Source organism: Pristis pectinata, chromosome 46 (genome assembly GCF_009764475.1).
Source record: "Pristis pectinata isolate sPriPec2 chromosome 46, sPriPec2.1.pri, whole genome shotgun sequence".
NCBI classification, from domain to species: Eukaryota; Metazoa; Chordata; class Chondrichthyes; order Rhinopristiformes; family Pristidae; genus Pristis; species Pristis pectinata.
In genome coordinates this window covers 183,652-202,151 of record NC_067449.1, presented here as the reverse complement: position 1 = coordinate 202,151, position 18,500 = coordinate 183,652, and the positions used below count along the sequence as shown (strand labels likewise).

At 50.6% G+C, this 18,500-nt stretch overlaps 1 protein-coding gene across 1 annotated transcript in view; it reads left to right on the top strand.

Moving 5' to 3' along the window:
* Positions 1-1,318: 1,318 nt before the first annotated feature.
* Positions 1,319-18,500, top strand: part of LOC127566828 (alpha-2-macroglobulin-like) — a 69,466-nt gene continuing 52,284 nt past the window's right edge. The window contains 3 exon segments of the mRNA XM_052009331.1: positions 1,319-1,479; positions 3,598-3,781; positions 12,795-12,948. Of these exon segments, the coding sequence (XP_051865291.1) occupies positions 1,424-1,479; positions 3,598-3,781; positions 12,795-12,948 (394 nt within the window). The 5' untranslated portion in view covers positions 1,319-1,423.

Sequence of the window (18,500 nt, the reverse complement as noted above, 5' to 3'; positions counted from 1 at the left end):
GATTTACGAGGATGATTCCCAGAATGAAAGGGCTTACATACGATGAGCGTTTGTTGGCTCTTGGTCTGTACTCACTAGAGTACAGAAGAATGAGAGGGGACCTCATAGAAACATTTTGAATGTTAAAAGTCTGGACAGGGTAGATGTGGCCAAGCTGGTTCTCTTGGTGGGTGAGTCCAGGACTAGAGGGCACAGTCTTAGAATTAGAGGGTACAGGTTTAAAACAGGAATGAGGAGAAATTTCTTTAGCCAGAGGGTAGTGAATTTATGGAATTCGTTGCCACGTACAGTTGTGGAGGCCCGATCACTGGGGGCGTTTAAGGAGGAGATTGATAGGTATCTAAGTAGTCAAGGTATCAAGGGATATGGGGATAAGGCCCGAAATTGGGGCTAGATAGGAATAGTTTTAGTTTAGCTCATGGAGCAGACTCGATGGGCTGAATGGCCTACTTCTGCTCCTTCGTCTTGTGATCCTGTGTGACCTCCAACCTTTGTGTCATCAGCAACCTTACTAATCTATCCCACTTCCCCATCTTGGTTATCTATAAAAATGACGAAGAGTAAGGGTCCCAGAGCTGATCCCTGAGGTACACCACTGGTCACTGACCTCCATGCAGAATATGACCCGTCAACAACCACTCTTTGCCTTCTGTGGGCCAGCCAGTTCTGAATCCACAAAGCAATGTGACCTTGGATCCCATGCCTCCTTGCTTTCTCAATAAGCCTTGCATGGGGTACTTTATCAAATCCCTTGCTGGGGATTTCTCTCCCTTCATCGTTGTGTTTCGTCACATCCTCGTACAGGACTGGGGGATTGTACAGGACTTGTGGACCTGCTGGGACTATACAGGACTGGGTAAACTGCTCGGATTGTACAGCACTGTAAATCCTGCTGGGATTATACATGGCCGGTGAATCTGCTGGGACTCCACAGGAATGGGGAACCTGCTGGGACTGTACAGGAATGGTGTGGACCTGCTTGGATTGTACAAGACTGGGGACCTGCTGCTATTGTATGGGATTGTGGAATCTGCTGGGATTGAACAGGACTAGGGTAGCTGCTTGGATTGTACAGGACTCAGCGACCTACTGGGATTGTACAGAACAGAGGAATCTTCTCGGTTTGTGCAAGACTGGGGGACCTGCTGGGATTGTACAGGGTCTGGGCTCCGGGCTGGGATTGTGCAGGGTCTGGTATCCTGCTGGGATTGTACAGGACCGTTTCTCTATCGTCTCTTTCCCTCCCACCAATCCTCATCTCCCTCCCACCAACCCACCCGGGTGTTCCACCGCTATTTGAGTTCGCTCTGCGTAAACACGTTTACCCAGAGCTGATGGTGAAATCCTGTCTCTGTGACCTCCCGTCGATTGACCCAGAGCCGGACTCTCAGTCCGTGCAAGATCCACAGGGAGAGGGGGCGACATGGTGTCGGGGGGAATCCTACTCTGCTTGGTGATCGGGGCCGTGGGAGCAGTTCCGTAAGTTCAGGGTAGGGGAGAAAGTCTGGGGGAGAGGCGACAGAGTTAGACGGGGAGAGGGGCAGAAAGAGACTGGGGGAGAGGGAGAGTGGGATTGGGGAGAGGATTGGGGGAGAGAGAGAGAGACTGGGAGAGGGGGCAGAGATTGGGGAGAAGGGGACTGGGGAGAGGGGGATTGGGAAGAGGGGGAGTGGGAGAGGACGTCGGGAGAGATTGGGGAGGGAGAGGGGGCAGAGAGAGACTGAGGGGAGACGGATTGGGGGGAGAGTGGGATTGGAGGAGAAGGAAGACTGGGATATAAAACTGGATGAGATTGGGGAGAGGGTGATTGGGGACAGGTAGAGAGACGAGGGGGCCGAGAGAGGGGGGTGGAGAGAGAGACACACACACACACAGAGACACAGAGAGACAGAGAGAGAGAGAGAGAGAGACAGAGAGAGAGACAGAGAGAGAGAGAGACAGAGAGAGACACAGAGAGAGAGAGACATAGAGAGAGAGAGAGAGAGAGAGACAGAGAGAGAGACAGAGAGAGAGACACAGAGAGAGACAGAGAGAGAGAGAGACAGAGAGAGAGACAGAGAGAGAGACACAGAGAGAGAGAGACAGAGAGAGAGAGAGAGAGACAGAGAGAGAGACAGAGAGAGGGACACAGAGAGAGACAGAGAGAGGGACACAGAGAGAGACAGAGAGAGAGAGAGACAGAGAGAGAGACAGAGAGAGAGACAGAGAGAGAGACAGAGAGAGGGACAGAGAGAGAGATACAGAGAGAGACACAGGAGATATGGCAGAGAATGACTGGAGAGCAGGGTACAGAGAGCTGGAGAGGAGGAGAGATGGGGAGGGGACGGTGAAAGTGGGGAGAGGCGGAGAGAGAGTTTGGGGAGAAGAGGGAAGCGAGAGAGTGTGGACAGAGAGGGACTCTCTCCTGCCTCCCTCCCACCAACCCTCCACCGCTATTTGAGCTCGCTCTGCGTAAACACGTTTACCCAGAGCTGATGGTGAAATCCTGTCCCTGTGACCTCCCGTCGATTGACCCAGAGCCGGACTCTCAGTCCGTGCAAGATCCACAGGGAGAGGGGGCGACATGGTGTCGGGGGGAATCCTGCTCTGCTTGGTGATCGGGGCCGTGGGAGCAGTTCCGTAAGTTCAGGGTAGGGGAGAAAGTCTGGGGGAGAGGGGACAGAGTTAGACGGGGAGAGGGGGCAGAGATACACTGAGGGAGAGGGGGATTGGGTAAGAGGGGACAGAGAGACTGGTAGACGGGAGAGAGAGGGGCTGAGTAAAGAGATACAGGGGAAAGAGAGACTGGGCAGAGGAAATGTTGGAGAGCTGGCAGGAGAGAGGAAACAGAGACGGAACAGAGAGAGAGAGAGAGAGGGTCGACGATTTACATCCTTGTAAATCTCTCTCTGCGCTCTTTCCAGCTTAGTGCCATCTTTCCTACATCAGGGCGACCAGAACTGAACACAGCACTCCAAGTGCGGCCTCACCGACGTCCTGTACAACTGCGACATCACCACACCACCCCCTCCCCGCCCCAATTTCTATACTCAGTGCCCTGACTGATGAAGGCAGCGTGCCGAACGCCTTCCTCAGCACCCTGTCTACCTGTGACCCTACTTTCAGGAAACCATGTACCTGTACTGCAAGGTCCCTCTGTTCTACGACACTGCCCGGGACCCTGGCGTTAACTGTGAAAACCCAACCGTAATTCGTCTTCCTAAAATGTAACTACTCGGAATATTCCGAATTAAACTCCATCTGCCACACCTCTGCCCACGTCCCCAGCTGGTGAAGATTCCTCTGTAAATCCTGATAACCTTCTTCATTGTACACTACACCACCCATGGCAGTGTCATCTGCACACTTACCAACCTGCCCTGTGCATTCTTATCGAAATCGTTGACGATAGGATGACAAACGGCAATGGGTCCAGCACCGAGCCCTGGGGAACACCACTGGTCACGGGCCTCCAGTCCCAGAAACAACCTTCCACCGTCAATCCCTGCCTCCCACCACCGAGCTAATTCTGAGCTAATTCTAACCCTAACCCGGGATGACTTCCCACTCTTTGGTGAGTGCTCCGAATTTCCCCCTACTGTTCTCCCGCGTTTTCAGGCACGCTTTGGTGCTGATACCGTCGGAGATCCAGCTCGGGACCCCGGAGAAGGTTTGCGTTCTTCAGACGGTCGGGGACGGCACCAGCTCCCTCAGAGTGACCCTCCACCACCCCCAGAGTAACACCACCCTCCTGGACCAGGAGACGGCGGGGATCGGGCGCTACGGCTGTGTGGAGTTCACGGTGAGTGGGGTGCACACGCACCCTGGGCGGGGCCGGCGTCAGGCAAGCGTCGCCCCTTTTCCTGACTGACAACACCTCATCCTCTCCCTGCACGACCTTCGCGGTTCCCTGTCTATTCACCAGTCCCTGGGCCCCTCAGCCAGGCTCGCCGTCCGAGTCACGGCATCGTGCTGTACAGGAGCGCGGCCTTCGGCCCACCACCTACGTGCCGACCTTGATACCTATTCACGCTTCTCAGTGCCGTCTATGTAGAAAACATACCCCCCCCCCCATATCTCCTTTAGATGTCTCCATTCTCGCCTTAAACCTGTGCCCTACATTTCTCGGGTCAGCTCCCCTTGGAAAAAAGAGACGCTCTTAATCTAATTTGTTCACGCCCCTCACAACTCCACAACGCCCTTCGGTCTTCCCATTGAGAATAAACCCAGCCTGTGGAATCTCCCCCGACAACCACATCCCTCCATTTCAGGCCCCATCCTGGTAGATCTCACTCTTTACGAACACATACTACCTGCAGCGTGGCGACCGGAACAACGCTCAATGCTCCAAGTGCGGCCTGAACAATGTTTTATACACCCCATCATAAACCCCAACGCCTCGGGCCGGTAAAGGCAAGGGTACTAAATGTCTTCTTCACTGCCCTGCCCACCTTGGCACGACGTCCAGGGAGCTGAGACCTTGCGCTCAGGGTCTCTCTCCACAGCAACACTCCAAAGGTCCTGCCGTACGTTCACGTGTTCTCCCAGAATTTCACCTCCCAAAGTGCGTTGCCTCGCAATGTTCTGAATTAAAATCTATCTGCCACCCCTCCCCAAAATTCCCAGATGTTCCAGGTCCCTCTGTATCCTGAGGTGACTATCTTCGCAGCAAATTGGGGCTTCCTGGCTGGGCAGTATGAACTTGTTGGGCCTAAGGGTTTATATCTGTGCTGTATTGCTCTGTGAGGGACAGGATCTACCAGCATGTGAATATACAGGGTCTGATTAGGAGGAGTCAACAGGGCTTTGTGTGTGGGCAGTCGTGTTTGACAAATTAAAAGTTTTTTTTGAAGAAATAGCCAAAAGCGTAGATGAGGGTAGGGTGTGGGTGTTGTCTATTTGGACTTTAGCAAGGCCTTGGACAAGGTCCCGCATGGGAAGCTGGTCTGGAAGGTTGGGTCCCATGGAATCCAGGGAGAACTGGCTAGGAGGTGGGAAGCAGAGGGTGGTGGTTGAAAGTTGTTTCTCGGAATGGAGACCTGTCTACCTGTGACGCCACTTCAACAAACTATGCACATGTCCCCCTAGGTGACCAGTGGTGTGTCTCAGGGGTCGGTGTTGGGACCCTTATTTGTATAAATGATTTGGATGTGGATACACACGGCTTGATCAGCAAGTTTGCAGATGACACGAATTTAGGAGGTGTTGTTGATGGTGAAGAAGGTTATCGTAGATTACAGGGGGATGTTGATCAGTTAGGGAAGTGGGCCGAGGAGTGGCAAATGGACTTCAGTACAGGTAGGTGTGAGGTGATGCATTTGGAAAGTCAAACCAGCGTAGGGCTTGTATGAACGGTAGGGGAATAGGGAGTGTAATCGAACAGAGGAACCTTGGAGTACAAGTGCATAGTTTGTTGAAAGCTGCGTCACAGGTAGACAGAGTGGTGAAAAAAGCATTGATCACGCTGGCCTACATCAGTCAGGCCGCTGAGTACAGGAGTTGGGACGTTATGTTGCAGTTACATAAGTCGTTGGTGAGGCTGCACTTGGAGCACGGTGTACAGTTGTGGTCACCCTGTTATAGGAAAGACGTGGTTAAACTGGAACGAGTGCAGATTTACGAGGATGTTGTGTGGACCAGAGGGCCTGAGTTATCGGGAGAGGTTGGCCAGGCGAGGTCTTTATTCCTTGGAACGTAGGACAACGAGGGGCGACGTTAGAGGTGTTTAACGTTATGAGAGGCATAGATAAGGTGGACAATAGTAAACCAATTCCAATTTCAAGAGTTGGGGAGTCCAGGACTAAGGGGAATAAGTTTAGGGCGAGAGGGGGAAGATTCAAAAGGGATCTGGGGGCAAGTTTTTCCACGCAGAGGGTGGTGAGTACATGGAACGAGCTGCCAGAGGAAGTGGGTGAGACAGGTACAACAGTGTCATTTAATAAGCACTCTGATAGATAGAGTTATGGAGTCAATGAGCAATACAACAAGGATACAGGCCCTTCGGCCCAACCAATCCATACCGACCACTGTGCCCACCCAGCTGGTCCCAATTTCCTGGGTTCGGCCCATATCCGTCCAAGGCTCGCCCCTCCATGTACCTATCCAAATGCTTCTTAAATGATACCGTTGTGCCTGAGGGGGAGGGGCCTGGAGGGATATGGACCGAACGCAGGAAATTGGGACCACCCGGCTGGATCAAGTGGTCGGCATGGACTGCTGAGCCTCACAGTTGTAGGGAAGCTATTGGAGGGGATACTTTGGAAAGGATTTACCCGCATTTGGAAAACCATGGAGTAATAACGAATAGTTTCCATGACGTTGTGCTGGGATTTCACGGCTTAGTTTTTTTGGGCAGGTGGCGAAGATCATTGATGGTAGAGCAGAGGACGTTGTCTACTCGGACTTTAGTAAAGCCGTTAGTCAAATTCATTCATGGTCTGCTGATCCAGAAGATTAAGGTGCATGGAATCCAGTGACTTGTAGATGGGATTCAAAGTCCGCTTGGCCATAGAAGACAGGGGATAATGGTGGAGAGTTGTTATCCTGGTTGGAAGTCGGTGTCCAGTGTTAGGCGGGGATCCGTACCGGGACCTCTTGTTTGTGACATACAGACCTGACTTAGACGGAAACGTGGATGGGCTGATTGGTAAGTTTGCCGATGACAAACGTTGGTGGAGCTGTGAGTAGTGAAGAAGGCTGTCAAAGCAAGATATAGACCGGCTGTAGATCTGGGTGGAGAAGCGACAGATGGCGTTTAATCCCGCCAAGTGTGAGGTGTTGCACTTTGGGAGATCAAATATCTGGGGAAGTCTACAGTTACTTGCACGCTCCTTGAGTTCATTGATGTACAGAGAGATCCAGGAGTCTAAGTGGCGACACAAGCAGACAGAACGGTAAAGAAGCCGTTTGCATACTTGCATTCATTAGTCGGGACCTTGAGTATAAGAGTCAGGAAGTCATGTTGGAGCTGTATAAAAATCTGGTTAGGCTGCACTTGGAGAATCGTGTGGAGTTCTGGTCGCCCCGTTACAGTTGGGGCGTGGAGGTTTTGGAGAGTGTGCAAAGGAGTTTCGCCAGCAATGTTCCCGGATAAGCGAGAAATGTCCAGAAGAGTTCGAACAGACTTGGGCTGTTTTCCCTTGAGCGCTGGACAATGGGCGAGACCTGATAGAGGTTTATAAAGCTATGAGAGACACAGATGGGGAAAATGGTCAAGTGCCAGAGGGCATAGCTTCAAGTTGAGAACGGGGAAAGTTTGAAGGAGATTTATGTGGCAAGACTTTTTACAGAGAGTGGTGGGTGCCTGGAGCGCTCTGCCGGGGAAGTTGGTGGATTCAGGCACCAGAGTGGTGTTGAGGCGACATTAGATGACAGGCAGATGAACCGCCTTGGAAATGAGAGATGTGGATCATGTCCGGGCAGATGGCAGCAGTTTAATACGGCATCATGGTCGACACATTGTGGGACGTGGAGGTGTCCGTTCAATGTTCTGCGTTTGATGTCCCCACACAGGACGGCTCACCCCACAAACCGTCGGATCAAAAGTCTGTGCCGAAACTTATTCCGCTAGTCCAATTTACCTGCACCCAGTCCATAACCCTCCGGGCCTCTCCCGTCCATGTATCTATCCAATTTATTCTTAAAACTTGAGGGTGAGCCCGCATTTACCACGTCAGATGGAAGCCCATTCCACACTCCCACCGTTCTGCGTGAAGAAGTTTCCCCTAAACCTCCCCCCTCACCCTAAAGCCATGTCCTCTCGTACTTATCTCTCCTAATCTAGGTGGAAAGACCCTACTCGCATTTACTGTCTATACCCCTCAATTTTGTAAACATCTATCAAATCTCCCCTCAATTCTTCTACGCTCCAAGGAATAAAGTCCTAACCTGTTCCATCTTTTCCTGTAACTCAACTCCTGAAGACCCGGTAACATTCTAGTAAATCTCCTCTGCACTCTTTCAATCTTACTGATATCCTTACTAGTTAGGTGAGCAGAACTGCACACAATAATCCAGATTTAGCCTCACCAATGTCTTGTACAACCTCACCATAACATCCAACTCCTATACTCAATACTTTGATTTATGAATGCCAGGATGCCAAAAGCCTTCTTTATAACCCTGTCTACTTGTGACGCCACTTTCAGGGATTTATGTATCTGAACTCCCAGATCCCTTTGTCCCTCCGCACTCCTCAGTGCCCTACCATTTACTGTGTATGTCCTGCCTTGATTTGTCCTTCTAAAATGCAACACCTCACAATTGTCTGCATTATATTCCATCTGCCATTTTCTGACCCATTTTCCCCAGTTTGTCCAGATCCCTCTGCAAGCTTTGAAAGCCTTCCTCGCTGTCCACAACGCATCCAATCTTAGTGTCATCAGCAAACTTGCTGATCCAATTTAACACATCACCTAGATCATTGATATAGACAACACACAACCATGGTCCCAACACAGATCCCTGAGGCACACCACTAGTCACAGGCCTCCAGTCTGAGAAACAATTATCCACTACCACTGTCTTCAGAATTTCAAATCCAGTTTACAACCTCTCCGTGGATACCTAGTGTCTGAACCTTCTTGAACCAACCTCCCATGTGGGACCTTGTCTACATGGACTTTACTAAGGCCTTTGACAAGAACCACAACCGTTCCATCATCTGCTTTCTTGGTAACCTCCTCGGAAAAACTCTAAGATCCGTTAAACATGATCTACCACGCACAAAGCCACGCTGACTATCCTTAATCAGCCCTTAGTTGTCCAAATACTTGTATATCCGATCTCTCAGAACACCTTCTAATAATTTACCTACTACTGATGTCAGGCTCAGCGGCCTGTAATTACCTGGTTTACTTTTAGAGCCTTTTTTATACAGAACAAATTGAGCTACCCTCAAGTCCTCCGGCACCACACCCGTGGCTAAGGACATTTTCAATATATCTACCAGAGCCTCTGACACTTCTACACTAGTCTCTCACAAGGTCCGAGGAAATATTTTGTCAGGCTCGGGGTATTTATCTACCTTTATTCGCTGTAAAACAGCAAGCACCTCCTCCTCTTTAATCTCTAAATGTTCCATGACACTTGCTCGTTTCCTTTCCTTCCATATCCACTATGCCAGTTTCCTGAGTAAATACTGATGCAAAAAAACTGTTAAGATCTCCCCCATCTCCTGAGGCTCCACACAGACGACCACTCTGATCTTCTAGGGGACCAATATTGCCCCTTACCATCCTTTTACCCTTAATATACTTGTAGAAATCCTTCGGGTTTACCTTCACATTATCTGCCAAAGCAACCTCATCCTTTTTGACTTCCTGATTTCTTTTAGTATTTTCTTACATTTTGTATACTCAAGTACCTCATTTGTTCCTAGTTGCCCATACCTGCTATACACCTCTCTTAACCAGATCGCCAATATCCATTGAAAACCAAGGCTCCCTATACCTGTTAGGTTTGCCTTTAATCCTGGCCAGGAACATGCAAACTCTGCACTCTCAATTTCACCTTTGAAGGCCTTCCACTTACTGAACGCATCCTTGCCAGAAAACAACTTATCCCAATCGACTCTTCCTAGATCCTTCCTGATTTCCACAAAATTGTCCTTTCTCCAATTTAGAAGCTCAACTCGAGGTCCAGACTTATCGTTATCCATAAGGAACTTGAAACTAATGACATTATGGTCACTGGACCCAAAATGTTCACCTACACATACTTCTGTCACCTGACCTGTCTGGTTCCCTAATAGGAGATCAAGTATTGCATTCTCTCTCGTTGGTACGTCTATTGATTTAGAAAACTTCCCTGAACACATTTGACAAACTCCAAGTCATCCAGCCCTTTCAGTGTGGGAGTCCCAGTCAGTAGAGGATTTTAACTTTCCACATATTATTACAACTTTGTTTCTTACATCGGTCTATTTCTACAGATTTGCTCCTCCAATTCTCTGACTATTTGGCGGTCTATAATACAACGCTATTAGTGTGGTCACACCTTTCCCGTCCCTCAGCTCCACCCATATGGAGTCTGTAGACGACCCCTCCGGGTTGTCCTGTCTACGCACAGCTGTGATTTTTCCCTGACTAGTAATGCCACTCCTCCCCCTTTATCACGTCTGAAACAACGGAACCCCGGGACATTTAGCTGCCAGTCCTGCCCCTCCTGCATCCAAGTCTCACTAATAGCAATAACGTCGTAATCCCACGTGCCAATCCACGCCCTAAACTCATCTGCCTTTCCTACAATCCTCCTTGCATTGAAATAGATGCACCTGAGAACATTTCTATCACGTACAAACCTTTGATTTCTGTCGATACCTGCAGTCCTCACATGACCTTTTTCCTCCTCTACATCACTATCTGCTCTAACACCCTGGTTCCCCTCCCCCTGAAAATCTAGTTTAAACCCCCCGGAGCAGCACTAGCAAACCTACCCGCACGTAGGTTAGTCCCCCTCCAGTTCAGGTGCAAACTGTCCCGTCGGAACAGGTCCCACCTTCCCTGGAAGGAAGCCCAATTGTCCAGAAACATGAAGCCCTCCCTCCTGCACCAGCTCCTTAGCCGTGTATTTAGCTGCATGATCCTCCTATCTCTAGCCTCACTAGCTCATGGTATGGGCAGCAATCCTGAGATTGCAACCTTGGAGGTCCTGTCCTTCAACTTTGCACCTAATTCCCTAAACTCTTTGCAGGACCTCCTCCTCCTTCCTATCCACGTCATTGGTCCCGACGTGGACCACGACATCTGGCTGCTCACCCTCCCTTCTGAGAATATCGAGAACTTGATCCGAGATATCGTGAACCCCGGCACCAGGGAGGCAACAGACCATCCTGGATTCTCGATCTGTCCCCCGACTATGAATCCCCTATCACTACTGTTCTCCACTTTTCTCTCCTTCCTTTCTGAGCTGAGGGTCCCTTCTCGGTGCTGGAGACGGGACCACTACAACTTGTCCCTGGTAAGTCGTCCCCACCAGCAGTATCCAAAATGGTATACATATTGTTGATGGGAACAGCCACAGGGGTGCTCTGCTCTTTCTGTCTATACCTCTTCCCTAACAGTCACCCAGCTATCTGCCTCATGAACTGTAGGGGTGACTATCTCCCTGAAACTCCTGTCTATTTCTGCCTCACGAATGATCCAGTTCCAGCTCCAGTTCCCTATCTCGGTTTGTCAGGAGCTGCAGCTGGATGCACCTTTTACAGGTGTGGTCATCAGGGACAAGTGTGCTGTCCCTGACTTCCCAAATGCTGCACACGGAGCACACGACTGCCCTAACTGCTGCCTTCATTACCTACCCCTAAGTTAATTAAATTAATTAAAGGAATTTACCCAGCATTACCTCACTGGGAGCAAACTCATCCTCAGCCTCTGCTCGCCGAAGCCGCTCGAGCCAAAGCCTCAAAGCTCCTCTCCTACCCCGAGCCACTCACACACTAGCCACTCCGCTTCAGTTACCCCTCCTTATATTTGCCCCTGCCAATTACCCCAAGCACTCACTCCCTCTAATCAACCAGTCAACACTCTGTTTAACTCTTCAGTTGCCACGATGCCGACAGTCCCGCAATCACACTGTCCCAAGTCTCCGCTCTGTTCTCCTTTAAAAGTACCCTCACCTCAGATCCTCTGCAATCAGCGCTCTCCCGATCCCCTCGCTTCTCACCCTGCTGCTACGGTCCCGCGATCACACTGTCCAAACTGTGGGACCTCACCCCCAAACTGTGGGACATCACCCCAAACTGTGGGACCTCTTCCCAAACTGTGAGACCACTCCCCCAAAATGTGGGACATCCCCCCAAACTGTGAGACCTCTCCCCCAAACTGTGGGACCTCACCCCCAAACTGTGGGACCTCACCCCAAACTGTAGGACCTCACCCCCAAACTGTGGGACCTCTCCCCCAAACTGTGGACCTCACCCCAAACTGTGGGACCTCTCCCCCAAACTGTGGGACATCCCCCCAAACTGTGAGACCACTCCCCCAAACTGTGGGACCTCACCCCAAACTGTAGGACCTCACCCCCAAACTGTGGGACCTCTCCCTCAAACTGTGGGACCTCACCCCAAACTGTGGGACCTCTCCCCCAAACTGTGAGACCACACCCCAAACTGTGGGACCTCACCCCCAAACTGTGGGACTTCACCCCCAATCTGTAGGAACCTCACTCCCATACTGTGGCACCTTCCCCAAACTGTGGGACCTTACCCAAACTGTGGGACCTCACCCAAACTGTAGGACCTCACCCCCAAACTGTGGGACCTCTCCCCCAAACTGTGGACCTCACCCCAAACTGTGGGACCTTCCCCCAAACTGTGGGACCTCCCCCCAAATTGTGGGACCTCACCCCCAAACTGTGGGACCTCACCCCAAACTGTAGGACACCCCCAAACTGTGGGATCTCCCCCCAAACTGTGGACCATTCCCCCAAACTGTGGGACCTCACCCCAAACTGTGGGACCTCACCCCCAAACTGTGGGACTTCACCCCCAGTCTGTAGGAACCTCACTCCCATACTGTGGCACCTTCCCCAAACTGTGGGACCTCACCCCAAACTGTAGGACCTCACCCCCAAACTGTGGGACCTCTCCCCCAAACTGTGGACCTCACCCCAAACTGTGGGACCTTCCCCCAAACTGTGGGACCTCCCCCCAAATTGTGGGACCTCACCCCCAAACTGTGGGACCTCACCCCAAACTGCGGGACCTCACCCCAAACTGCAGGACCTCTCCCCCCAACTGTGGGACCTCCCCCAAAACTGATGGACGTCTGGTCCCTGTAACGGGCTGAACAGCATCCTGTGCTGATTCTGTGTAGGCTCCGGATGTGCTGCTGGGGAATGACGAGGAATCCCTGGCCACGGTCACTGTCACTGGCGCCATCAACGTCACCAAGGATGTTCTCCTGAGGAAGTATAACACGCTGACCTTTGTCCAGACCGACAAGCCTGTGTACAAACCGGGGCAAACAGGTGGGTGTGTCGTGCGCTGGTCCTTACTCACCTGGACGGGGAGCTCTTCCTGGAGACAAAGGTGCAACTGTCACTCAACTGGGCAACTTGTTGTGCACACAGTCCACGACCCGGCCTTTCCACTGAATAGCAACTTGACTGGACTAGCCACATAAATACCTTGGTTACAACAGCGGGTGGGAGGCTAGGTATCCTGCAGCGAGTGACTCACCTCCCGACACTCCAAGATTTCTTTCCAGTATCTACAAAGCGGAGGCCTGGAGTGCAATGGAACGCTCTCTATTCGCCAGGATGGAGTTGGCCCATGCACTCAACATCAGCCGCCTTGCCCACATTACATTTCCATCATCTGTAAGTCAGGAGCGTTCATAGAATCATAGAATCATAGAAGAGTACAGCACAATACAGGCCCTTCGGCCCACAATGTTGTGCCGACCTTTAAACCTCGCCTAAGACTATCTAACCCCTTCCTACCACATATCCCACCATTTTAAATGCTTCCATATGCTTATCTAGCAATCTCTTGAATTTGACCAATGTACCTGCCTCGACCGCCCCAGGCAGCGCATTCCACGCCCCAACCACTCTCTGGGTGAAAAACCTCCCTCTGATATCTCCCTTGAACTTCCCACACATTACCTTAAAGCCATGCCCTCTTGTATTGAGTATTGGTGCCCTGGGAAAGAGGCGCTGGCTGTCCACTCTATCTATTCCTCTTAATATTTTGTACACCTCTATCATGTCTCCCCTCATCCTCCTCTCCAATGAGTAAAGCCCTAGCTCTCTTAGCCTCTCCTCACAATCCATACTCTCCAAACCAGGCAGCATCCTGGTAAATCTCTTCTGCGCCCTCTCCAACGCCTCCACATCCTTCCTATAATGCGGCGACCAGAATTGGACACAGTGCTCTAAGTGTGGTCTAACCAGAGTTTTGTAGAGCTGCAGCATTACCTCGCGAGTGTTGATGGAACATTCTCCACTGGGTGACGGAGTGAATCCATGCACTCAACATCCCTCACATTTCCCAGTCTACATTACCACCTTTTTCTCCAAGAGTAGCAGGTTGAGGGCTGACGCTTTAGAGGTATATAAAATCACAGGGGGCGTCGGTAACGTGGATGGCCACAGTCCATTCCCAGGTAGGGGAGTTTAAAAGTGGAAGACGTAGATTTAATGTGAGTGGAAATATTTAACAGGGGCCTGAGGGGCAACTTCTTCCCACAGAGCGTGGTGGTTATATAGAACAAGCAGCCAGAGAGAGCTGTAGATACGGGGAGGTAACGAAAATATTTGAAAATCCGTTCCTTGTTCTTTCCTGATTCAGCAGCAAGAGGTATTCGCAAACAAAGGAGGCACTGTACACGTGTTAAAGGTTATAGAAACTACTTTATTGGAGGCATATAAAGAATAAAATACAAAACGGAAGAATACTTAACAAAATACAGAAAGAAGCAAAATAATACTTATCAACCAGTCAATGAACTGATCTGTACAATGCCGGAGGGAACCTCAGGTGTCCCCTTCTGTCTGTGTCTCGGCACCGGTCGCGACCCAGCCTCAGGGAAGATTCCGATTGGTACCCACAAGGTGGCCCTTTTTATACCCTTCAAAAACTTAACATAACTTTTACCCCAGTACTTCTCCATTCCTTAGTGTCCCAGCCTGATGCCTTATCGCTTGCGACGTTCAGCCAGGGCACAGAGACAGAGACAGCAGGTCTGAAGGAAGACGTGTTTGTCCTTCTCATCTGCTCTCAGGGCAGTGTATCAGTACTCCCGTAAGTTCCCAAAACAGTCCCACATTCCGAGCTGACACCATTTTGTCCTGCAACATGCATTCTGTGCTGCATACCGCTGCACATACGAAGGAGGAATCAGAAACGACCTTTGGCTAATTTAATCTTACAGGGTACAATTACAATGTTAAATTCAGACCGGTACGTGGAGATAAAGTGTTGAGAGGAAATTGGACAAAGGCAGGAAAATGGGACGGGCTCGTTTGGACATTTTGGTCAGCAACATCGAGTGGGGCAGAAGGGCCAGTTTCCGTGATGTAAGAAAGTAGGGCCCTGTGACACCATCGGCAAGTCAGGACTCTAATGGAACGCCCTCCACTTGCCAGCCCTCAACACATTAGCTTTCCGTCAGTGACAGGTCAGGGGAGTGAAGGAACACTGTCCATTATCTGGATGGAGTTAGTCCATGAAGTCAACATCCGCCGCATTACATAGAACATAGAACACTACAGCACAGAGCAGGCCCTTCGGCCCACAATGTTGTGCCGACATTTTATCCTGCTCTAAGATCTATCTCACCCTTCCCTCCCACATAGCCCTCCATTTCTCTATCATTCATGTGGTTATCTGAGAGTCTCTTAAATATCCCTAATGTATCTGCCCCCAAAACCTCTGCCGGCAGTGCGTTTCACGCACCCACCACTCCCTGTGTAAAAACATTTACCCCAGACATCCCCCTTATACCTTCCTCCAATCACCTTAAGATCATGGCCCCTCGTGTGAGCTTTCCAGAATCTACAAGTCCGGAGCCTCAGGGAAGACTCCACACTTGCCCGGCTGGGTGCGATTCCAACAACTCTAGTGAGGCTCGACACAGCTCAGGGCAAAGCAGTCCGCTCGATCGGCTCCCCACCACCCCCACAAGCACTCCCGCCCTCCATCACCGGCCCCCAGAGTGACTGCGTATAAAGTGCAACGCGGGAGCTTTCGGGTTGCCCCGACGGCAACTCCTCAATCTGTCCTGTCCGAAAGAACGAGAGAAGCAGACACGGGGGAGAGCGCCAGCTGTACATCCTCCCACCTCCCCCCCCCCCCCCCCCCCCCCCCGGAGTCCAACCCCTCCCGACTGGGAGATATATCGGCCGCTCGTTCATCGTCGCTGAGCGGAAATCCAGGAGCTCTGGTGCCATAAGGAGAGCAGTGATTTAGGAAGGCTCATCTGTACCTTTTCATAGCGTCACACAGCACGGAAACAGGACCATCGACCCAATCAGTCCCTGCCGGAACATATTCCCATATCCGCCAGTCCCATTTGCCCGCGTTTGACCCATATCCCTCTATACCTTTCCTATCCGTGTACCTGCCCAAGTATCTTTTAAACGTTGTTAATGTGCCTGCCTCAACCACTTCCTCTGGCAGCTCGTTCCACGTACTGAGCACCCTCTGGGTGAAAAAGTTGCCCCCTTTCAATCTCTCCCCCTTTCATCTTAAACTACGCCCTCTAGTTTTTGGTTCCCCAACCCTGGGGAAAGAAGTGTGTCCATTCACCCTATCTGTGCCCCTCGTGGTTTTACACACCTCCATAAGATCACCACTCCGTCTCCTACGCTCCAATGAGTAAAGTACCAACCTGCTCAACCTCCTCGAGTCCCAGCAATATCCTCGTAAATCTCATAAGCCAGTTCTGAAGAAGGGTCTCGACCCAAAACGTCGACTGTCCATTCTCCTCCATGGATGCTGCCTGACCCGCCGAGTTCCTTCAGCTACTTTGTGTATTGCTCCAGATCCCTCAGTCTCTTGTGTCTCGTCATAGAGTCACAGAGTACTTCAGCACAGAAATAGGCCCTTCGGCCCATCTAGTCCATGCCACCTGATCTTCCTCCTTGTTCCACCAACCTGCACCCGGACCAAATCCTTCCAAACCTCTGCCATCCATCTACCTATCTAAACTTCTCTTAAATGTTGCAGTTGAGCCCGAATCTACCACTTCTGGTGGCAGCTCGATCCACACTCGCACCACCCTCTGAGCGAAGTAGTTCCCCCTCAGCTACCGCTTAAATATTTCACCTTTCACCCTAAACATATGACCTCTAGTTCTGGTCTCACCAAACCTGGGGGGAAAAGCCTGCATGCATTCGCCCTGTCTATACACCTCATAATTTTGTAACTCAATAAGATCCAGGGAATAAAGCTCTAACCTATTGAACCTATTCCTATAACTCAGGTCCTCAGGTCCCGGCAACATCCTTGTAAACTTTCTCTGCACCCTTTCAAGCTTATTGATATCCTTCCTCTAGGTAGGTGACCCGAACTGCACACAATACTTTATAAGTTTGGCCTCACCACGTCTTATACAACTTAAGCATGACATCCTAACTCCTGTACTCAATGCCAGATTTATGAAGGCCAATGTGCCAAAAGCTCTCTTTCTGACTCTATCTGTATTCCCAGGTCCCTTTGTTCTACCGCACACCTCAGTGCCCGACCATTCACTGTGTAAGCCTTACCCCGGTTTGTCCTCCCAAAGTGCATCACCTCACACTTGTCTGCATTAAGTTCCATCTGTCATTTCTCAGCCCATTTTCCCAGCCGGTCAAGATCACGCTGCAAACTTTGATAGCCTTCCTCGCTCTCCACTACGCCCCCAATCTTAGTGTCATCCGCAAATTTGGTGATCCAGTTTACCACATTATCATCTCAGTCATTAGTATAGATGATAAACAACACTGGTCCCAGCACCGATTCCTGCGACGCACCACTAGTCACAGGCCTCCAGTCAGAGAGACAACCATTTGCTACCACTCTCTGGCTTCTCCCGCTAAACCAACGTTGAATCCAATTGACGACTTCATCCTGAATGCCAAGCTTCTGGAGCAGCCTCCCATGCAGGACTTTGTCAACTGCTTTGCTAAAGTCCATGTAGACGACGTCCACCACCTTCCCTTCATCAACCGTCCTGGTCACCTCCTCGAAAAACTCTATTAGATTGGTTAGACATGACCTGCCACGTCCAAAGCCAAATTGACCGTCCCTAATCAGGCCCTTTCTATCCAAACAGTTATATATCCTGTCCCTCAGAATACCTTCCAATAATTTACCCACGACTGACGTCAGGCTCACCGGCCAATAATTTCTTGGCTTATTCCTGGAGCCTTTCTTAAACAACTGAACAACATGAGCTAACCTCCAGTCCTCCGGCACCTCACCCGTGACGAAGGACGTTTTAAATATCTCTGCCAGGGCCCCTGCAATTTCTGCACTAGCCTCCCACAAGGTCCGAGAGGACACCACGCCAGGCTCTGGGGATCTATCCACCCTACTTCGCCTCAAGTCAGCAAGAACCTGCTCTTTTGTAATCCGAATACGGTCCATGACCTCACTACACTTTTTCACTCACTTGTATCGACTCTCGAGTTTGTCTCTCGAGTAAATACAGACACAGACACAGAAAGTTTATTTAAGGTATTCCCCCATCTCTCTCGAGTAAATACAGACACAGACACCGAAAGTTTATTTACGGTATTCCCCCATCTCTCTCGGCTCCACGCATAGATGTCCACGCTGATCTTCAAGAGAAGCAATTTATCCCTTGCCACCCTTTTGCTCTTAATACAGCCATAGAAACCCTTGGGATTCTCTTTCACCTTGTTTGCCAGAAAACCTCGTGTCCTCTTTTGGTCTTCCTGCTTTGTCTCTTAAGTGATCTCTTGCATTTCTTATACTCGTCAAGTGTCTCATTTGATCCTAACTGCCTGTACCTGATATGCGCCTCCCTCTTACTCTTTACCAGAACCTCAATATCCCTCGATAACTAAGG